The sequence below is a fragment of the Typopeltis vanoorti genome, chromosome 14, assembly GCF_054136105.1.
Source record: "Typopeltis vanoorti isolate ZY-2024b chromosome 14, IOZ_Tvanoo_1.0, whole genome shotgun sequence".
Classification (NCBI taxonomy): Eukaryota; Metazoa; Arthropoda; class Arachnida; order Uropygi; family Thelyphonidae; genus Typopeltis; species Typopeltis vanoorti.
Genome location: NC_143562.1, coordinates 72922184 through 72947028, shown reverse-complemented (window position 1 = coordinate 72947028; position 24845 = coordinate 72922184). Strand labels below are relative to the sequence as shown.

The 24845-nt window shown below is 34.8% G+C and overlaps 1 protein-coding gene across 2 annotated transcripts in view; it reads right to left on the bottom strand.

Moving 5' to 3' along the window:
* Positions 1-24845, bottom strand: part of LOC150099658 (lysosomal dipeptide transporter MFSD1-like) — a 258890-nt gene that overhangs the window by 16038 nt on the left and 218007 nt on the right. For both annotated transcript variants that reach the window (XM_090403622.1, XM_090403623.1), the window contains exon 11: positions 22914-23053. In XM_090403622.1, the coding sequence (XP_090259748.1) occupies positions 22914-23053 (140 nt within the window). The remainder of the gene's footprint in view (positions 1-22913; positions 23054-24845) is intronic.

The following is a 24845-nucleotide window of genomic DNA, read 5'->3' as shown; positions in this document are numbered from 1 at the left end:
TCAGAATAGATCAATACAAGTCAAAATCAATGGTTCTGCCTCATCCCAGCACCATATCTTGGCTGGAGTGCCGCAGGGATCCCTACTGGCTTCATTGTTGTTTTCTATATATATATATATATGTTGGATATCCTGTACAATCCGATGTCTTCCATCCTGGCCCTGTAGGTGGACGATACAGCAATACTAACCAGATCTCTCCAACCACATTTCATTACCAGAAAGCTTCAAGAAAACCTTCTAAAGTTGGAGGGTTGGTTCTCCAAATGGAGATTGGAAGTCAACCCCCAAAAAAACTCAGCAATTCTTTTCTCGAAAAGGCTAATATCTCCTGCAGGAGACGTATTACTATTCAATACTAAAATTCCCTGGCAGACGGAAACAAAATACCTGGGTGTAATGCTCGACAAAAAGCTAACTTTCAACCAACACATCAAGTCTATGGGCGCAAAGGCATCTAAAGCCATCGCTCAGATCTATCCGCTAATAAATAGAAATAGCAAGCTAAGTAACAGAATCAAATTGCAGCTATACCAGATGGCAATTCGTCCTATCATCACCAATGCCTCTCCAGCCTGGAGCCACATCTCTAATACTAACATTATCAAAATACAACGAGTACAGAACAAGTGCTTGAGAATGATTCTGAACGCCCCATGGTATGTTAGAAACAATCAACTTCATAGAGATACAAATATTCCTTATATTTTCTCCTTCCTACAATCTTTAGCAAATAAGTTCTTCCTAAAGACGTCCATACACTCCAATGATCTAGTGCAGCAAGCTGTAGCATATGAGGCTACGGATATGTTCAAATATAAAAGACCAAAAGTCATTCTAATTTCCTGCAGCGACGCATAATCTCCATGCCTATCCAGGGCGAGCAAACTGCTCATAAATTCTACCTCATTGTAACCGCAACAGATAGCAGGGAATATGAAAAGCATCTTGCTTCACCCCCTAAAGACATAAATGTCAATTGTCTTAGTGTCACCACCTCTGGGTCTGCCTCCCACTGACGAGATCTCAATAAAAGGTCGAAAACCGGTCTGGGTAGTGGCCCTTCCCTAAATGCATAGCATTATACATGTCTGCAAGGAGATGTGCTTTGCATGGTGGGAGATACTGAGACAAGGAGTGATGAGAACTTGGTCCACCTTTGCTCCAAGTTGTACCACCTTGCCTCAGTCCTGAAGATATTTTCAGGCGCAAACTTTGTTTGCTCACACTTGGATAAAGGATTAAACTAAATTTATTATAGTCTAACCAATTGCGAAATAAACTTCCAACATCCTATAACAGGATAAGTACAACTCGGACATCTTTAAAGGAAAAATGACCAGAATGTATAACAAAATCACGAAATTTAGATTCTTATAAGATATCTAAATTGTTATCCAATTTACTGGCTACTCTGACTAGAAGAACTACTACTTATATATATATATATATATATAAAACACTAGGGATTTTATAAATAAATTTTCTGATCATCTTGATGCTTCTGATAGTATGATGTTTAACAACCAGAATGTTGTTTAAACATTCTGGTTATATCATGTATTGAAGTTTAAGTGCTGCGAAGAATCATGTTGGAGGTTTAATGGAATATTATCAGCACTGAGAAAGGATTAAAACTAATTTTAATGCTTCCAATATTTCGTCTCAGTCAAAGAGACATCTTCAGGGATTACAAAAAAAATGTTGTAACAACACACACAAATACAATACAACAATGAGTGAAACTAAGTCCTATCTAGGTGGTGTGCCCACTATGGGAGTTTGCAGGGGGCCTAGAATGTAAAGAGGGATCTCTGATAATTAATGTTTCCCAAATTTTGGGAAGTTTTATGCAACCGTATTTGTTTAAATTAGGTTGATTCCTGAGTGCAGATTCAAAGAACAGTCTTTCTTTTTTGAATTTACTGTGGTGGAGCATGGTGGTTTTTTTTCCAGGAGATCCCGTGGGTTGTATCCAAAAGATGGTCTGTAAGGCCAGATCGATCATAATCGTGATTGCAGGTGTATGACTTGTGTTCTTCTAACCAGATGGTTGCTGCCTGTCTGTCCGAAGTAAGCCAGTTTACAGGAGCAAGGTACTCTATACATATATACTCTAGGCACTGAGAGAGAGGAGGGAGCTGATCCGTTCCACCAAAGATCACCAAAGGGTAGCAAGTTTACAGTGGGGGCTTAAAAGTCTGATGTGCCACAGACATAAGGCATGGTGATGGTATTTCTGAAGTCCTTCTGAAGATCAGATGGTCAGGGAATGGGGAAGGACTTGATTATTTTTTTAAAGTCTGTAATCACTGTAGCCATTGGAAAGGAAGGGGTTGTGTATGTGTTTGAATTCGGTTGAAAGGGCAGTTTCACTGGAACAAAGATTGTGGGCTCTATTGGTTAGAGTTTTAATAATGCCATATTGCTGAGCAGGGTGGTGGTGGGAGAGTTTGTGAATGCATCTGCATGTATGAGTAGGTTTTCTATATACAATAGCCAAGTGATGGTACAAAAGTATCATCACCAGAGCTGATAAGGGTAATGCCACAGTCGTTCTTAACGCCTCAGAATATAATCGGAAAATGGATATTATTCTCCGGGATCGTGGTACCCGCATACCACTTAAACACGATCCCACAAAAACTCAAGTTAAAACAATTAAAAAACATACTTAAAAAAGTGTCCTCCTGACATTACAAAAAACTCAAACCTTTTGGTTCTCGTCCCCCCCCACCCCCGTATATACGGTTTACCTAAAATTCACAAACCTAATTCTCTCCTAAGACCTATAGTAGATGCCACTAATGCACCTTGCTACAAATTGTCAAAGAAGCTAGCTATCTGACCCCCTCACTAGTCTTAACACATCTTATGTAAAAATCTCTACCCACTTTAAAAACTTAATTGAAAATCTTACCTTAAATAATACAGACATATTGGTCAGCTTTGACATCATCTTATTGTTTACCAATATTCCCCTAATTGACACTTTAATACTCTTTAAAAACGTTTTTCCTTCTGATATTTTAGAGCTCTTTTTCTTTGCCATCAATTCTGGTTATTTTTCTCGGAAGAACAAAATCTACAAACAGATAGAGGGAACTGCCATGGGTTCCACCTCTTGCCAATTTTTACATAGAAAATTTTGAAAAATGAGTCAGACTCTACCCTCTAAAACCTTCTATCTGGCTAAGATATGTAGATGTGTTCTCTATTTGGCCTCAATGCTCAGACACATTAGACTCCTTCCTCAGTCACCTCAATATTCTACATCCAAGAATATAGTTTATGATGGAAAAGGAAAATAACAATAGTTTACCCTTCCTAGACACCTTAGTAACACGCCTTCCTAATGGTAACCTTTCTTTCTCTGTATATAGAAAACCTACTCATACAGGCAGATACATTTACAAACTCTCCCACCATCCCTCTCAGCAATATGGTATTATTAAAACTAACCAATAGAGCCCATAATCTTTGTTCCAGTGAAACTGCCCTTTCAACCGAATTCAAACACATACACAACACCTTCCTTTCCAATGGCTACAGTGATTACAGACTTAAAAAAAATAATCAAGTCCTTCGCCATTCCCTGACCATCTCTTCAGAAATGCCATCACCATACCTTACATCCGTAGCACATCAGAAAAAATAGCCAGATCGTTAAAAAAAGTACAACCTCCATACAGCTTTTAAGCCCCACTGTAAACTTGCTACCCTTATCCGTTCCACCAAAGATCAGTGCCTGGAGTGTGTGTGTGTGTGTGTGTGTGTGTGTGTGTGTATATATATATATATATATATATATATATATAGTACCTTGCTCCTGTAAACTGGCTTACTTCAGACAGACAGGCATCAACCATCCAGTTAGAAGAACACAAGTCATACACCTGCAATCACGATTATGGTCAATTTGGCCTTGCAGACCATGTTTTGGATACAACCCACAGGATCTCCTGGAAAAAAAACCACCATGCTCCACCACAGTAAATTCAAAAAAGAAAGACTGTTCTTTGAATCTGCACTCAGGAATCAACCTAATTTAAACAAATACGGTTGCATAAACTCCCCAAAATTTGGGAAACATTAATTATCAGAGATCCCTCTTTACATCCTAGGCCACCTGCAAACGCCCATAGAGGGCACACCACCTAGATAGGACTTTAGTTTCACTCACTGTTGTATTGTATTTGTGTGTGTTGTAACAAAAGGTTTTTTGTAATCCCTGAAGATGTCTCTGTGACTGAGACGAAATATTGGAAGCATTAAAATTAGTTTTAGTCCTTTCTCAGTGCTGATAATATTCCATTAAACCTCCAACATGAATTCTTGTTATTTCTCCTTCACAAACAAATTATGTCAATAGCCAACGGAAATCTTATTTCTCCTGCTATTGCCAACTTCTTCATGGAAGACTTTGAACAACCTATCTTTGATAAAATTTCACCTAGACCTACACATTGAACAGATTTGTAGATGATATTTTTGCAATTTGTAAAAATATCCTTTCTGCTGCAACTCTGAGTTGCAGCAGTTTCTTTCCAAATTAAATGCACTTATCTCAGGATCCAATTCACCTTAGAAGTAGTGAATAACCACCTAGCCTTTTTAGATGTACTTCTCCATCAACCAGATGGAAGCTTACAATTTTCAGTTTTTTTTCGGAAGAGGACTCATACAGGCTGTTATATCCATGCTAAATCTCACCACTTTCCTCGTAAACTATTGAGACTTTACCACATTGTGCTCTTCAGAGAAATTTTAACAAAAAATTACAGCATATTAAATCCACCTTTTTATCAAATGATTTTAACAGGGTATCACTATTCTTCCAATATAGAAGAAATAGTTTACATTTCTATCCCTTATGTGCAAGGCATTTCTGAATGCATAGTAAGAGCTTTAAAACCACAGAATTTTTTTCTCGTCTTTCATCCCATCAAAAAACCTCACCTTTCTCGCTTCTCCTAAGACAAGCTTCCAACTCTAGGTTTTCTGGATGTCTACCAGATTCCTTGCTCCTGTAGGTTCTTATTTTGGATAAACCAGAAGATCTGCTTTTATTGGTCAACAAGAACACAAGTCTTAAGTTAAATATCATGAGCCTGAACAGTCTAGACTTGCTGAGCATGCTATCTGCACTAAACAGTTTACTGGAACAAGACAAGAGTCCTTTCACAGAACATCTTTTATGAAAAAATGCATGTATCTTTACTTTGCTGTCCTATTTTAACCAGGTGAAGAAATTTTTGTAAAAAATCATCAATATAAATATTAAATTGTAGAAATATTTCACATAAAAAACTTATTTAATGTTAAATTTTCACCTAGGTGTCGCAGGCATATTTAAGTTCAGGAAATTGACCATATTTTATTATTTTACATTAGCTACTTATGGGTGCTTTTTGGAATTGTTTATCTGCCATTCTTATGATTCTGTACTGAAGATGCCTGCAACACCTAGGTGAAAAATTAACATTAAATAAGTTTTTTATGTGAAATATTTCTACAATTTAATATTTATATTGATGATTTTTTACAAAAATTTCAAATGATGAATGATAGCTGCTCAAATTCAGATATTACTGGGTTCTAGTAATATAAATATGTCACCTACAAATGAAAATATTTCACGGTGCAACATTTGATTTCAAAGAAATCCCAGGTCTGAAAATTGATTGAGCAAGTCTGTCTATATACAGATTTTTTTTTTTTTTTTTTTTTCCACTGAAAAATTTTTCAAACAGGCTATTTTGGATCACTTCAATAATATGTATTCTAATTATGTATTGATGAATCAGTGGCCTACTTGTGTGGCCACTGATTCATCTACTCATCCCCAAGAAATCCAGGTAATAGACCTGAGCAGAGGAATCAGATGTGGTTGTATCAGGCTTTTGATACAACCACATCCCTGGCTTCATCAATTTCTTGGGAGTTCAGTTCCCTCAATGTGGTACATGGCTTGTAATCTTTTTATCCTAAAATGCATAACTCTACACTTTTCACATTAAATTGATATCCATTATGTTTTACCTATCTGACAGTCCATTTAATTCTACATCACCTTGATTAACTACTCCCCTGCCCAATTCTGCATCATCAGCAAACAACTGAATATCTTGCTTCAAATTATTTCCTATATCATTTATGTATACATTAAACAGCAGAGGTCCAAGCACGGAGCCCTGTGGCACACCACTAGTCAGCTGCCTTCTCCTGGATTCTGCTCTTCCATATACTACTTTTTGGTATCTGTCCATCAACTACCCTTTTATTCATATCAATCCCCATTTGTTGTAGTTTGTGTAACAGAGTTCCATGTGGTATCCTGTCAAACACCTTCACAAAATTCAGCAGTATCATTGTATAGCCATTCTCTTTATCCAACTTAACTGTCACTCTATTATAAAAAAAGTTAGATTAAGGCATGACTGTCCTTCATAGAGTATCATATTCTTATCCAACCATGCCAACTTTTCCAATACTTTTACCACCACTCTTGAGATACTGTTTGATCTATAATTTGTTGCCATAGACTTAGATCCTCCTTTATGCAAAAGAATTATTTTGCCCTTCCACTCTCTCTTGGGACTCAGTCAAAGCTGAGACCTAAATAACCTAGTCACAGGCATCACCAGTTCCCCTGTACATTGCCTTAAAATGCGAGGTGATATTCCATCCAATCCCATGGCTATATTTGCATTCAGATTCTGCAATATTCTAAGTTACTACAATTCATCAACCTTTGTTCTCACATCAGTACCTGTCACTGCTGTTATAACAATATCTTCATTTGGATGTATGCCCTTGCAAAATGGTCACTTTCATCTGCTTCTTACCTCTCTACCATCTGCATGCATTAAAGTTATCCTTCCATAGACATTCCTTCTCCTACTTGCCACATAACAAAGAAACTTTGGAATTTCCTTTCTTGCTTGCCTTCCTTACCATGCTGGTTAACTTTCTTGCATGTCTTTGTACTGTTCATGAGTTAGCTCGTTCTCTTTATATACCCTCCACAACATTTTTTTTTTTTTTTTGAATTTTTGCTTAATGATCTTACCATGCATCCAACACCTACTCAATTTATCCTCCTGACCTTAGGTATACAGTGTGATATTGCTTCTTCCAGATTTTCTTCTCCTGTAGTCCTAAATGGACCATTGGGTCATTCACGGCTGGTAGGTGATAGTCTTGGTTAGCCTCCTCCAGTCATTTCGGTCTCTTGTTCATGATGTTGGTTGAGAAAGGGAGGAATGTGTCCATTTTTTGATGTTATCAGTCCATTTTAATCGAGGTCGACCCTTAGCCCCGGAACAATTCCTTCTAGTGCTTGCTTTGGAATGCCATTAGCCCTCTCCACATGTCCAAACCATTTCATCCTGATGACTGTCAGAATATTTTCCCTTTTTCTCCAATCTATTGGATCAATCAGTTTTCGGAACATTTCATTGGTTTCATGAGCGGTATAGGGGATTCTCAAAAGTCTTCTGTAAGTTTTCATTTCAAAAGACAGGAGTCTCCTCATCTTCCTTCAATAAAGTCCAGGCCTCACAACCATACAAGAGGACAGAATTCACCAAGGTGTCAATTAGTCTTAGTCTGGTTGTGATTGCTATTCTGTTATCTCCCCACAATGGTTTTAACTTTTGTAGGGCCACAGTTGCCTTAGCTTAGCAATTCGGTATTTAATGTCAGTTTTTGAATGACCATCTTGACTCAATGTGCTTCCTAGATAAGTGAACTTGTTTACATTCTCAATTTGTTTATTGCCAATTTGTATCTTTAAGAATTTAATGTCTGATTTTGAGGTTATCATTGTTTTTGTTTTTTGTAGGTTTATGTATAATCCATATTTTTTTAATATTCCCGGCTGGTTATCTCTTGTAAATCTTCTTCACTTTCTGTCAGAAGATCGATATCGTCTATAAAACGTAAGTTATTTATTCTTAGTTCACCAACTGCTATTCCAGTGTCATATTCATAAAGAGCTTCATCTATGACATATTCCAGAAAACAATTAAAAAGAAGAGGGGACAAGATGCATCCCTGTCTTACCCCCCATTCTGCACGGAATGATTCACTGCTGTAATTTTTAATTTCAGTTCTCATATCAAATGAAGAATAAAGAGATTTAATAATCCTAATGATTTTGTTGTCAATACCATAATGTTCTAGAATCTTCCATAATGCCTCGTGCCATATTGAGTCAAAAGCTTTTTGAAGGTTTAAAAAGTTGACAGATTATTTTGTTATGTTCTATGTATTTTTCGCCTAGTATGTGTATTGTAAAGATATGGTCGATTGTGCTTCTGGACTTCCGGAAACCTGCTTATTGATCTGATAATCTGCTTCTATTTTCTTTTCGATTCTTGACAATAGTATTTTTAACAGGATTTTGCTTGGATGACTAATAAGGCTTATTGTTCTATAGTTGCTACATTTATTGCTGTTTCCCTTTTTAGGAATAGGTACAAGGACAGAAGTTCGCCAATCAGAAGGCCAAGTCTCTGTGTTCCATACGTCCTGGAATAAATTTAGCAAGGTGTCTTGTGATGGTGTCACCTCCTTCGCGTATCAGTTCCATTGTGACACCATCAATTCCCAGTGATTTTCCTATTTTTGAGGAGTTAACTGCTGCAATGACTTCTTTTAATATCGGGTAAACTCTTTCCTCCGAACCTCTTGGCAAAATTCCGTCCAAAATATCATCAGTCAGTTGAGGGTTCTTTTGAAAAAGCTTGGTTGCATAACGTTTCCATCTATCAACTATTTTCTGGTTATCTGTGATAGGAGTTCCATCTTCATCTTTTATGCTCCAATTAGTTGTAGTAAAAGGTTTTGGTTAACTTATTGATAATTTGAAAAGCACTTTCAGAATTATTTTTATTTAAGTCCCCTTCTATATTTTTGCATTCATCCAATATCCATAAGTTTCTAGCATGTTTGATTTCTTTTTTAATAATCTTAGTAATATTTTTATACTGTTCTCTATTATCACTGCTATTAATATGAGATTTCAAATATCTTCTTTTGTCTCATAGGTCCAAAATATTTTTGGTTATCTTCCAGATAGCCCTTGACTATCCCCAATGCACTGTGAGCATCCTTCCACTGCAGATCTCTATACCATGGTACTGCTTCAAGGTGGCTCCTAAGTATATCATAATCACCTGCCTTGTAGTTCAACATTTACTCCTCCTTAATTGGAATTTTCAATGTTTTGCCACCTCCCAAGTCAAGATCAGATGATCGCTTTCCCTGATTAGAAGCAATGTAGCTACATTAGTTATGAACAGGTTTTCTGATCCTATAACAAGATCCAAAACTCTTGTACCCAGAGTCACCTCCATCACATTCTGCTTCAAGTAATTATCTCTCAGTAAGTGTATAAATTACATTTCCTTCCTGCCATGTGATCTTTCCTCCTTTTGATCTGTCTCTGAAGTTGAAGTCCCCTGTAATAATTACTTGACTTAAACTCATTGTGCTAATCAGCTGATGCATGTCTTTCATATCACCCCATGTAATCCCTTGGCTTATAGCAGTAATCAATTTTATATTTTTTTCCCTATTGGGCCCCAATCTCACACCATATTGAATCAAAAGAACCGCCTTCTGCCCAACTGACTTCCACTCTTGTTGGCTGCAATTCATCTGCCATCATCAGTAGTACTCTGCCTCTTGTCATGTCTACCCTATCCTCCCTGAAAATACTAAATCCATTACATTCTATCCTTGTAAATACATCATCTGCTGTCAGCCAAGTCTCTAATACTTGTAATTTTTTGCAAGGTTGCACACTAACCAATTGACTCCTCTGTCTTATTCCTAATGCTTCTAGTATTAGTATATAGAAACTGTGGTATCCGGAGAGTTCATCGAAAAACAGTTTACCGAAAGACAATTCATCGAAGCCAATTCATCGAACAACAATTCATCGAAAAAGCAATTCACCGAATAAACAATTCATCGAAAATCAGTTTATCGAACAACAATTAATCGAAAAAGCAATTCATCGAAAGACAATTCCCCAAAAAAGCAATTCACCGATGAGCAGTTAATCGAAAAGACAATTCATCGAAACGCAATTGATCGAAAAACAACAATTCATCGAAAAATCACAATTCATCGAATATACAGTTCACCGAAAAATGAATTATAAGGCCTGTGGGGGCAAAGATGTGTGTGCAATTTTTTTTTTTTGGATTATTTTGAGAGGTATTTTATATTATTTGAGAGGTATATATATCTTTTTATTATCCTACTATTTATAACTATTATTTATCCTACTTCGTTCGGAAAGCGAATTTTTGGCGGGGCATACTGGTTGCAGTGAATGATATCCACTGAGGCGGGTATAGTTGAGATGTTAAAAGAACATTTCATAAAGGGATTTCATCTTCGTGAAATTTTTTAGCTCATATTCTAACCGTTGATGAAACATGGCTTCGTCACTATGACCCAGAGAACAAACAACAGTCAATGGAGTGGAGACACAAAGGTTCTCCATGGCCAAAGAAGTTTCGAACCAAACAGTCAGCAGGGAAAGTTCTTGCCATTATCTTTTAGGATATGGATGGTGTAATCCTTACCTTACCTCAAGAAAGGTGAAACTGTTACAGCAGCTCTGAAGGAATTGAAGGAGGTACTGAAGGAAAATCGGTTCGAGAAACTAAGCAGAGGCGTGTTGCTTTTGCAGGATAATGCACCTGCTTATGAAATCCAACAGACAATATACGACTTGGGATTTCAATATCTACCTCAAACACCATATTCACCAGGACTGGCCCCAGGGCCAACCCTAGAAATTTTGTAGCCACGTGCAGTAGCATATTTTTCTGCCCCTTCCCCTTAAAAAAAACTATTTTAATGACGTCTTAAAAGCCATGATATTAATCTAGGCTTCAACATCTCTGATCATAAATTCTAAATAGCAGCATTAGCTAATAAAAATTCATACGTTAATGAAAAAGGATCATAAACTATATTTTTTACAGAGAGAGAGAGAGAGATTTGCTCTTAATGTGCAGTATAATAAAATGATTCGAAACGTGTTATTGTACTTCGGGATCTTTTAATTTTTAAAGGGGGGGGGACACAAAAATTTTGCACTCAGGCGGCGCAAACCTACGGAACGGCCCTGAAGATCAGTCACTAAGAGTTGTGTAGATTCTAGTTAATTGTTAAGAAAAGTTAATTGCTCTCCACATGTTTACTTGTGGCACCAAATAATGAATGAATGATTCCAGGAAAAACAAAAGTTTCTTTTCCAGGCATTAAAAAATACACAGCCTATATATTTACAAATAAATGAATTGTAAGAATAAATTGCTGGTAGACAGTTTCATTTCCTGATCATGTTATCAGGAAATGAACGTTTATGCTAAGAAAGAAGATATATATATATATATATATATATATTCAAGATACCAAGTAATTTTATATTAACTTTGTTTTAATCCTATTTCCCAAGTAAGCAAACAGACAAGAAAGTCAAGTTTGCGCCTGTAAGTAGTGCAAGTCCAAGGCAACTCTTGGTAGTGCCAGTCGAGGAATAATATATATATATATATTAGTTAATTAGTTATTAGTATTATACACACTAAGAAAAGTGATCAGAACTTTATCCACCTTTACCAAGAGTTGCCTCGACTGGCACTACCAAGAGTTGTCTTGGACTTGCACTACTTGCAGGCGCAAACTTGACTTTCTTGTCCGTTTGCTTACTTGGGAAATAGGATTAAAACTAAGTTTATATAAAATTATTTGGTATCTTGAATACATAATATACCCAAGTTAAAAAACGTTATATATATATAGTTCTGTAGTACGCAAGTTTACATTACTGAAATACATGAACTTAATTAAGAAAGGAATATTAGCCACATTTTTTTACATAGAGAAAGCAAAGCATTCATTATGAAATTTCTTCACGTACCATGATGCACGGATGTCAAAAATAGACTGGACGTATAAATGCTTGTAATCTTTTTTTTTTTTTTTACTAAATTTAAAAAATTAAAATAAACATCGATATTTCTTAGGCAACCAAAACGAAACGAGAGAGAGTGTTCGCTATGAAACAGTAAATTGACGGAAAGAAGAATAAACATCGATATCGCCCTATCTAAGTAAACTCAAAGAGACCACACATAAAAATCAGAATTACATTAGTTGGGATGTCTTTCTAAATATAAAAAATGAATTCATTTACGGCGCCATACCATTTTTGCGGAAAATGTTGTGATATTTTCAGCTATTTTGCCTAGTTAAAGTTATGTTTGCAGCTTAGCATCATTCTACATGTCTAGAAAGAGTGATATCTAGTGTTAAGGGAAAAAACAATAAATTGATAATTTCGAATGACTGCACAGGAGCCCTCAACTATCGCGAGAAAGTGCAGTTTCTGTGGACATCTGACCTATGATTCAAATCTTTGAACGATAGTTGTTTCAGATGTCGAATAAACTGTAGATTATTAAGTGTGTGTGGTGTTTTCGTTTTCTTCCCAACAGTAACCCTACCGGGAGGTTATTTATTGTTTATCGTATGACAATCTACATAAAGTTATAAAAGTACATTTACAAAAATGGGTACAGATATGTAAAAAGTAAAATAAAAAAAAAGTGTAAATGATAAATAATTACAATAAAACAGGCAGTTACACGTTTGACGGACAACGCACTTATGAGTTAAGATCATGTTCTCTGATCCAGTCTATAGAAGGCGGTGTCGCCTCTAGGAAGTCGCTCCTTTGACCTGTATATGCGCGAAGACTGCACTCAATGCAAATATGATGGATTGATTGGTTCGGGTGTCCATAGTCACACTCCGGTGAGGGAATTTTCCTCCACTTGTACAGAAAGCTTGCACATCTTCTATTGCGTACGAATCCTGTTCACTGTTATCCATGTCTTTCCAATTCCAAACCCGGGATACAGGGGCACGCCGGCCATATGTGCAATGTGTGCGACGCACACAGGCGCCAAAGAGGAGGAAATACTTTAAAAAAAAACGTTTTTTTTAAGTGATTTTTTTATTGGAGGGGAGGATAGGAGCGCCAACTAAAGTTTTGCACACAGGTGCCAGACACTACTGGCGCGCCCCTGCTGGGATGTTGAGGCAGCAACTATCAAACTAAATTTTGAGTTGAGCATTAGTATTTATGCTCCACACTCGTTTCCATTAATTTTTAGTATTTTAATTAATCATTCTCAGATGTTTATCTTCACGAAGAGTGAGCTTTCTTGATTTCAATCTGTTAAGCTATAGTTTTGATATGTCATTATGTATAGGCAATACAGTATTTCTGAGTACTTTGTCATGTTCTCGTGAACAAGCATCACTTCTTAGATTTGGTGGTATTATGTTGCTTAGCATTGTAAGCCAATAAATAGGAGTTGTTTTAATGGTTCCAGATATAAGTCGCATGGTGCTGTTAAGCTGACCGTCAATTATCAATGGTAGTATAGCTCCCGTATATATTGTTTTCAGGGCTCATTGGCCTAATCCCTCAATCTCAATTTTCAATCTCTTGTTATCCTAGGTATTTTAGCTGACTGGCTACCTCGAGAACTTCGACCTTTGGAAAGACCGTTATGGGTTGTTTTGATTATTTGAGACAGATGTGGAGTATTTTAGTCCAGCGCTTCCCAAACTGTGGGCGCGGCCCCCGGAGCCGTTAGTTTTGTTGAGAAGTCTCAGATATAAGTTGCATTGTGCTGTTAAGCTGACCGTCAATTATAATTGACGGTCAGCTTAATTGTTTATTTATGAATAATTGTTTATATATGAATAATTATTCACTTAAAAGTGAATAATTATTCATGTTGCGGAAAAGGTAGATAATAGATAATATATTATTCATAAACTGTTATTTGTGTTTCTTTCTGGTTTATCTTTTAAAAGTTCTTATATTATCACATTTTTGAAATCAATGGCTGAAATCAACAGTTTCACCATTGAATATAAAGTTGCATCGTAAACGAAGAATTTAAAGAATTTTTGTAGAACGCACTTAGAACTTTTACTAGATAGCTCCAAGCATCACAGTTTTCCATAGTGTCAATAGCAATGGGAAACCTAGGGCATACCGCCTTTTCGCAATTAAGAAAGAAATGTAATCAAAAATTATGAAATTAGCTCAGATTGAGATTTTAATGAGATACAACTACATATCCTATTCTGTGCAGTTAAAAGAAATCGTAAGGAGAACGCTGAAGTTATCACAGATATTTAATATATTTAACATTTAATTTCATTTCCATCTCCTAATGGGGTATTAAGGTTGAAGTTATTTCCATTGTCGAAGTTCCTTCAGAATTCAGAATTTTTGTAGAATACACTTAGAGCTTTCACTAGAAAGCTACAAGCATCACAGATTCCATAGTGTGGCCCATATATTTATTTATTTATTTATTTATTATATTAAAAGCAAGCAGGCCAGAAGAACATATTTAATATTCACTTAGACATTACACAGTCATCGAAGGCTTAGTCCATTCGGCCGAAGCATATTTATGCCACAGATGTTTGCATATGGAAAGACATTAGTGTGAAACCCATAAAATTCAAATGAAGAAACTACACATATGGCATCCTCGAAAACATTTAGTTGTTTAGGAATATACCCTAAGATAGCAGTTTGAGAGCGATCAACCACAAACAAAACAAGAAACCAAAAAAAGTCGCATCACGAAGCTGCAGACAAAAACTCAAAATAATTAACACAAACAGAAATCTTGAATGTTTAATTTAATGCGACGGATTTCACGCCCGTTTGTATCTTATAGCTTGATTTGATTTTTAATAATTTGTAAAATTATTAAAACTACACTTTCAACTTGTGAACTACACTTTCCAGTTGTCATGGTGGATAATCAACAGCTTAAAATATAATATATATAATATAGTATAATTATATGTAATATAATATAATAATATATATGTAAAAAGTTTTTTTAACTTGGGTATATACTATGTTAAAGATACCAAGCAATTTTCTAAACTGGGTTTTAATCCTTTTTCGCAAGTAAGCATACAGACAGATTAGTGAAGTTTGCGCCTGAGGTATTTTCAGGTTTGAGGCAGCTCGTCGTAAAGGTGAAGTAAGCTCTGATCACTTTCCCTTAGTATCTCCCCTAATGATAATAATCCTCTAATGATCACATGTAATAATCCAAAACAGGAAAGAGAATTAGTATACAAATGCATTGTTTAAAATGAGTAAATTAAAATGAATAAATAAATAAGGATGCACTAACAAAGATTATCGGGAACTAGAAGACTAGATTTCAGAAAAATAGATAATAAAAAGAAGTATAGAAAACAACAAAAACGACTGTCTTCAGTTTACAATGTAGAGTAATACTGCTTAAGAAACTTGCGGTGTTATGTTTTGAATAGTATTCTAAAATAAATGCACATTATTGCAAAAATTGAAATGTAACATAATGTATAATATAATACGTATAATAATATATATAATATATGTCACTGAATAATTGTATTTCCTTACTAATTCTCATATGATTAATTTATTATCAGTATACGAAAGTTGCTGGTAATTGCAATTACATATGGAAAATAACGGGAATATAAAAGTAGGGCAAGTTTATTACATTATACATATTATAAAAGCAAGAGAAAATGCATCACTACCAGCCTAAGTGTAAATAAGTCACTTAAACTGAATGAAAATGGAAAAGTTATTTGGAAAAAAAAAGTTCAGCAAAATCAGATAACATACATATAAACTATATGATTCATTTACAGTGTAATATCATATCACTGAAAATCAATCCGCGCGGTTAGCCTAGTGGCTATGCGCTTCGCAACCGTACTCCTGGGGAAGGAGTGTCCTAGGTTCGATTCTCGTCAATGACGTGAGGAGCTTAAGGAAATATCCAATTGTCTAGTAAATTTTCTGGAAAGCTCCATTGAGGGGTCTTGGGCGTGGACAGCAGGGTTTTTTCCACCAGTTTATCTGGTAGTTTTCATCCCGCAAGCAGGCAAACCGGTCCAGTGAACATACACGGATTACAGTCAGGAATACTGACCCAGCCATAGGTCTGATTCCTCATCTGTTCCGGAGCCCGGATAAAATTTTGGGGGGAATGAGATGGTACCGTACCTCCTCATAAAGGGGACTCACGGCCGTGTATCATCATACGATTATTATTATTACTGAAAATCGATTAGTTTCAATACTTGGTAAATAAATTTGTTGACAAAAATGATAAATTTGTTGGTAATAGGAATTTTTATCTACAATATTGATCTTAGCATAAAGATGATAACTAAAATATTTAAATAATATAAAAAATATTTAAGATGCGCATGCAAATATCTTGTCTAATTTTAGTTCTTGGCTAATTCTCTACAAATGATATGTGTATGTATACTTGTAAATTAATAGTAAACAGTTATGTAAATTGCATAAAAATGAAAAAAAAAAAAATAGAACAATTTCGGCTTACAGTAGAGGTCATTTTTTTTTTTTTTTTTTTTTTTTTTTGCATATTCTTAAATAGTTTAAACTTCCACATTGGGCAGGAATGAAGTCTGCTGACTTGGAAGGTAAGATACAAATTGAAGTACAGGTAACTCTCGTATAACGCGGATGTTAGGTTCCACAAAAATACCGCGCTGTATAAATCGCGTTATGCGAGACTCAAATCACATAGAAAAAGTAGGTTTAGGTTCCCAAATCGTTTTTTTCTTTTTTTTTAAGATTATAAACAATGACATATTCAGGTAATTCATGTAAGTTAAGAAAACATAAACTATGCAACAAATACATAGTAAAAAATTATAAAAATTATAAATTGTATGTATACTTCATAGATGTTCTTTATTTATATATGCAATAGTTCTTATTGCATACTTCGGCTGGTTTAGTTATGAATTCAAGAAGTCAGTAATAAGACCTTGCTTACCACTATGCTACAATTTTTTATTAAGTTCATAATACGGAACTAAACAAATGTCCAATTGTCTCGTAAATTTTCTGGAAAGCTCCATTGAGAGATCATTATCCATAAAATAACTTTCTTGCCAAGTCTAATCCTATTGCTAATTTCTTTAAACTGAATTCTTTAACGGACTCATCACAATCATAATCTTTGGCAGAACTTTCGACGTCATCTATTAATTGTACCAGTTCCTCCTCGTTTAACCCCCCCCCCCCCTCAACCGGTCAGGACGTCTATAGACGTCCAGATAAATCTGGATACGATGAATGCTATCTGTTGAAGTTATAAGAAGTGCAATTCGGCCAGCATGTCCATTAGAAGGTGTGATAAACCCTCCCGCTGAAGAGAACAGTTAATGGGATTATCTCACGCTCATAGCTGCATCTCAGTTGTCTATAACAAGGAATGCAGTTCCTCGTTCTATGCTGGGTAACTGAATCCTAGTTATATTGGATAAACTAAAAATATAGAAATTATTTTTATTTTCTCTTTTTCTTGTACAAAGCAATTTTAATGCCTGGACAAAATAAAGGTTCTTGCATAGTTTCTTCATTTAAATATTGCCTTACCTTGGAACACTAATTTCATTTTTATTTATTTTTATTTTTTTGCTAATTTTTTTCTAATCGCTTACTCCACAAAACATTTTCTTTGTTCTCGAAAAAAAATAATTCACGATAGTTATTTGATATATTTGAATTATTTTTGAAAAAAACAGGCTGCGGAGGTTCAAGATTATGTTATATTTTTGTTCAAAATCATGTTTCGAAGATTTCCTGAAGGACGTGCTTGAGCGACTCTGCTTTATAGAGAATAAAATGAAATTCTTTAATCATATCACTAATTTTTTTCTTTATATTGTGATCTTTTTGGTTTCCCTGTATAATTGGTCATTACAAAATGAAATTAAAGGTTATGATTTAAATTGATATGTATGTATTTTCTGCTAGTTCAGATATACTAATTGTATCAGATGTTATAATGGCAAAAATAGTAAGAAAATAATCATTTACACTTTCCTTCCAAAACACAAAGAAAGGACATTGTAAATTCACCCAATGAAAAAGAAAATATTACATATTTTTCTTGTTGACTGATTTTTTTTTTTTTTTTTTGTAGTACAAAGAAGAAATTACTGCCCATAAGATGGTAGAATACAAGAGGGCAAAAATCTGTAGATTGATTACATTATAACTAATAGAGATATGTCAGAAAAAAATTATTTATGAAAGAGTTCTAGCATCAGCAGATTTATTAGACGTTATTACTCTTGTATAAATATTTTTTTCTTCCAGTTTAGATACATGGCATTGTTGTATTTACATTAAAATGATTGGACATGTTTCCCCAAGTGATTTACGTTTGTAACAGTTGTTTTGCGAACGATTTATAAAATAAATTCTCTGAAATATCTGCAGATTGAATAAGTCTATAACCCCCCGCCCCACCAAAAAATAAGATTATGCATATGTTCCTTTTCTTTCAAAAACAATTCAAATCTTCTTTTTCAAGATAATTGAAAGAAATAATTTATAATTTTTCGATAATAAAAATGAAACTGATCATTATAAATTAAGAACTTATTTTAGATAAATACTGTATCAGCCTGTGAAAGAAATGTCTATATTTATTTCTATGTTAGGATGTCTACTAATCAACAATTGAAAACAAAACACGACATTCTTGATGTAATTCGCACTACAGCTTGAGGCACTTTAGTGTCCCTTCTGGCTAAGTGTCCTCTCTTTTCTTTCTCAGTAGCACCCAGAGTAATCTAAGCCTTTACCCTTTTCCTCCAGCTAAGAGGATTACTATCAAATATTTCTAAGACGTAGTATTTCTAAGACGTATTTTACTTCAGAAATAGCAACCAGCATCTGAAGTAGAAGTAAAAATATTTAGATTATTTTAAGAAAAAGAAACAAAAATCTGAACTTTCTACTGAACTTTCTTTTGTGGTATGCATATAAGCAGTTTTACACGTTGAAAAAATAGCATAGTGTTTCTAAAATTTCAAATAATTTCAGCAGACAGTAGAACAGCTGATTTTAGATGGCAAAGAAAGAGTACAGAATTAGAATCTGCACGGTACAACAATATTATTCTCTTATTTCTTTTGTCAAAATGGTAAAATGAAGTAAGAGATTTTGAATACTATCTGGAAACTTTTCAAACCTGTAGAAATTTAGAGTGGTTATGTAATCGAATTGCAGGAGAGAATAAGGAGGGGAGAGGGGCGTAAGCATTAGAAATTCTTCAAAATAAGCATACATTTTGAATCATTCTGTATATGATATCCTTCATATTATATTTTCAACATATCTACAATGGTTACGCACTGGATATTATCGTAATATGCATCCTACAAGAAAAAAAAAATATATATATATATATACTCTCATATAAATCCAGTATAAGTCTGCTTGCCTAAATAAACTGAATAAATGCTGTATTAAATTTGGTATAACAATCAACAATAAAAAGACGAAATGTGAACTGCATCCTGAATGGAGAACTTACAGAAGAAGCATAATATTTCAGCTATTCAGGCACAATTTTTAGTAAAGTTGGCAAATTTAAAATTTTAAATATGGAAATAGACAACAGAATTAGCAAAACTGGTATGGTAGGAAGGAAAAAGAACAAAGTTTCATGGAATTAGAGAAATTATTCAAAACACTAAAACTAGCTGTATACAAGACAGTGTTCGAACCAGTTTTAAAAAATTATGGATCTGAAAGCTGGTTTAGAAAAAAAAAACACTATCAGTCTAGAGACCGCAGATATTAGAGAGAAAGATTAGAAGCGTGAATAGAGGGCATCAATGGCAATATCATATTAAAAACAATGATATGAGGAAAGAACTCAACATTGCTAGCATTGAACAATTTGTTAATCTCAATACATTAGGTTTTTTTTATTTTATTTATTTATTTTTTTACTGTCAGCAGCGCTTATGTCTTATCAATAATAGAAGATCTCAAAAATAAAAAAATGCTAATATTTTGTTGTAAATCAACTTCTTATAACACAGAGAAGTATTCATTTTTACTCAGGAATTGATAAATTTTTACTACTTCTGTTTTGTCCGATGAAAATGTCCATGTACCATTAAAGAAACTTTCACTTCAACAGATGCTACAATGCAGAAGCCAGAAAACAGGTGGCTTTGTTTAACACTGAATACGGTAAAAAGACATTTATGTATTGCGATGGCAAATAAGTTTGTTCAGTTTATGCGTTAGTAAAAGTTTACGCCTTTACGAAATTTATCTTCACTGCATTTACTTTTCATATCGGTATCAATGCAATATCATTTCAATTTTCTAGCGAATAACATTTTCAGCGAATTTTTTCTGCAATCAATAGTTCGCGAGATGAATTTTTCTGATTTTTCCTCGCGATGAATTGTTCGGACACGAACATAGCCATATGTAAAAATCGGAAAAAGTAATCATTTGGGAAAATAACTCTTTTACTTAATTATTTATACACAAATATAAATATACGCAAAAGAAGAAATCCATCGGAATCAAATCGGGACTGCGCGGTGGCCACAAGCAGTGGGATACGCGCAGTCACCATAATGTGGAGTTGCTCCATCATGTTGGAAAATGAGGCCCTACACATTCTCAATCTGGGGAAACACAAATTTCTCTAGCATATTTAGGTATGCCACTCTCGTAATCGTCTCCTCATGGAAAAAATGGCTCAACAATGCGATCATGCATGATCGCATTGTTGAGCCATTTTTTCGAACCAACTCGAAAATTCCAAATCAGAAAACTCAACTTTAAGAAACATCTCATCTCTGGAAAATGGAAGACCACAAAAAACTTGGCGTGAATGTATAAAAAAAAGTTCTCCATCCTAAACTTATTTTCATCAAAACTGCAGAAACCGAGAAGAGAAAAATTCTACAGCTCATTTAATGAAATTGCTGAAAAGGACTTCAGCATCCTACGTTTATCAAGGATGTCAAGTGCAAAATTTGGTAGAACGAATTTCTTAGCCTATTCCTCCCCTTATTAACTGCAATTACATGTTTTCGAGGTTATTCGGGAGATAAGTGCATGCGGTACTCCTGTCTTCCCTACAGATAAATCGCTAACTGTACAATGAAGCAGGATGTACACTTACATTAAATGCTCTAAAATGCAAGAAAATAATTATTACGTTTCAATGACCGCTTCCATATGATGTCTGTATCATGAGTAACGTTCCACATTGTTACTGAACATTTTCTAAACAATAGTTTGCAAGAAAAATGACTTTTCGATGAATTCTTTCATAATTCATCGAAAATTTTTCGGTGAATTGTTTTTTCGATGAATTGCATTTTCGACGAATTGTCGTTCGATGAATTGTCATTCGAGGAATTGGTCATTCGATGAATTGCCTTTTCGACGAATTGCCATTCGTTAAATTGCCGTTCGGCGAATTGTTTATTCGGCGAATTGCTTTTTCGATGAATTGCTGTTCGATGAATTGCATTCGGTGAATTGTCTTTCGATTAACTGTTTTTCGATGAATTTGCCGGTAACCAGAAACTGTAGTATCCCTTAGGCCTCCAATTACTTTTACATTCTGAACTAACTATCCCATTCGATATTATTGCCTGAGAGACTAGATTCTGTATTTTTTGTTCATCCACACACTGATTCACTTCATAGTTGCCTTCACATACACTCTTCTGCATCTGTCCTAATTTCTTTAGCTTTTCTGTCTTTGCACATTCATATTTTCAGTGAAAAAAGTTCTCTAGACACCTAACTCCAAATCCATTTTAGTTCAGTCCATCAAAACTGTATAAATCTTTATGTCCATTAAACTCAGGCCATAGGCCCATAAAATTTACAACATTCCTTCTGCACAACCTCATATTGATTCATTAGCTATCATTGCCATCTTTCTCAGTTTGCTTCTTTATCATAGTGTGGAAGCAGGCTCACAAACTTCACCTTCTTGCTCTTCCTTTTCACTTCTTATGATATGTCTTTCACATCCTCCCTCATACAATACTTCTCAGGTCACTGGTTCAGCCCCAAATAATCAATTCCTTCATCTTCCTTTCTGCATTCTAACAGCATTATTGATACTAATTTTTGCACCAAGGAAACAAGATTTTGTAGCACTTTCGTGAAGTCCTCTCCCTTATTGTAGAATTGCCATAAAAAATTATCTGCTTATGCTCTTTCTCTCATTTATTCTTAAGTTTCTTTTTGGTTTTTGGACTTCTCTCTTTTTTTTCTGTTCTCAGCTCGACTGATCGCTTGCTGTTTCTGCAGCCTTTCAATCTCGCACTTTGTTCTGTGAAGGACTACATGCAAGCACATTATTTCTTTATTCAGGTCTTATGAATTCTTCTGAACTTCCACCACCGCATTGGTTCTCAGTATTATCACTGATATTTACATTTTCTGGTCTACTATCAATACTCTAGTATCATGTAATTTGCTCTCTCCACATTCACTCTCAAAACATTTACTACACACTTACTCACCAGTTTCACTCTCCTTCCACAAATTTTTCAACTTTCACAATGACTGCATCTCACAAATTTTACACTGGATAAAATCACACAAATTTAGCTTACCCAACAAAGAGTCTTGGCTGCCATTCTGGTAAGTGTAGGCACCATACCAACAATATATATATATAGTTTAAAGAAATATACCCATTTTACATATGGCTAAATAAGTCAGTCTTTCTCAACAGCAATCAACTCCAGTCTATCACACAAACTTAGAAACCAAATAAATACAATAAATTAACTCAGTATTAGCAAAACTTTGAAAAAAATACTTAGCTTTCTGCAGCATTATGAATCGATGACATTCACCAAATATCCTTGGACCTGAACTCCATAATAGACAAACTGGTTATTTTCATCTAATTATTAGGTTCTGAGTATGAAAGGGGACTTACATTTCAGATTTTCCTAGGATTTTTCCAACAATAAGATTAGATATTCCAATCCCAATCATCTGAACAGATGTTGTAATACCCATTGCTGAACCAATGATAGCTGGAGAAACAACTAATGGAATAGAAGGCCAAAGACTTGCCTTAAAAAAGAAAATAAAAAGTAGTTGTTTTTATATGAACACATTATGTGAGATCTGTATTTCTAATTTTAACTATTCCTGGAATGTGTGCATCTTGTGTATTATAGTTTTACATGTGCAATGGAAAATTTTCAAAATTTACAATAGGTGACAATTTCTTTAGTGCACAAACATTTACAGTAGTGTTTTTTCACACAGTATTGGCACATCCGCAATGCAACACTAGTTTAAAAGATGAAACAGCAAAAATGTCAGATCAACAGTGTAGATGTACATCATTGGCATATAATATGCAACAGTGTCCTAATATAAAGTTCAAGCAAGGACTAAGTAAGAAAAAAAACATCATTGAAAAGTGTTAAGTAATATTAATAAATGTAATATTATTTAGTAAGTAATAAATAATTAATATTAGTAATAACTGTTATTTGATAAGCAGTCTGTATACCATTCAAGTTTACAAGATCTATGTTCACAACTATCTTTTGATAGTCTTTCAACGTGAAATACTCTTTTTGTGTATAGATAGATGCAACCTGAAAGTTTGGAGTTCCTGGTATTCTGGTTGTGCACTCAGGGATTCCTTGAACATATAAAATGGCTACACAATTAGGTTCTTGGGTGGTCTGAAAAGTTCTCGGCCAAACAATGAAAAAACAAATTTATAATTTAAAAATTATTTTTATTTTTCAACATAATCTTCCTTCAGACTAATACATTTATTCCAGCGATGCTCCACTGCCATAATCCCATCCCTGTAGTGGTTCTCAATAAAATCTGCAAAATACCCCTCTACAGCTGCAATCACCTCGTTTCGAAGAAAAACGCTGACCAGTGAGATAGTTTTAGTTTTGGGAAGAGATAGAAGTCAGAGGAAGCCAAATCTGGGGAACAGGGTGGATGTTCCAACAATTCATAGTGCAAATCTTAATTTTCCCATTGCTAAAACACCTTTGTGGGCAGGTGCATTTTCCTGATGAAAGATGATTTTTTTTTCTTCTGCAAATGGGTCTTTTCTCACAATTTTTTTGTCTAGTCTGGTTAAAAGATCGGAATAATATTCCCTGGTTATTGTTTTACCCTTTTCAAGATAATTATTAAACAAAATGCCTTTAGCATCCCAAAACACCGATGCCATGACCTTTCCTGCTGATGGAACCGACTTTGTCTTCTTTTTTTTGCGCTGAACAACCGGCTTCTGTCCACTGTTTTGACTGCTGTTTGGTTTCTGGTGTGTAATGGTGAATCCAAGTCTCATCCATAGTAATAAATCAATGCACAAAATCAGTTTCATTCTTGTTAAAATGCTCCAAGCACTGTTCAGAGATTTTCATGCGAGTGTGTTTTTGATCTGCTGTGAGCAAGCGTGGCACCCATCTTGCGCAAAGCTTTTTGATATGCAATTCTTCATACTAAATATATCCTACACGTTCTTTTGAAATGCCTATAGTCTCAGCAATTTCATGCACTATGACTCGCCAGTCATCCAATACCGTGTCGTGCACTTGATGAATGATTTCTGGTGTTGTTACTCTTTTTGGACATCCTTCACGTGGATCATCGTCAAGGCTGGTACAGCCACTTTTAAACTCAGCAGCCCATTTCTTAATTGTCAAAAACAAAGGAGAAGAGTGCCCATAAACTTTTATGAACTTCGAATGAATTTCTTTTGGCATTAAACCTTCTTCTACAACCATATGATACTCAATTTTATCCATTTCAAGGGATACAGAAAACACTTTTGCTTCAGACAGCTGTATAAAACAAACTACTTGACACAATGACTTGCAAT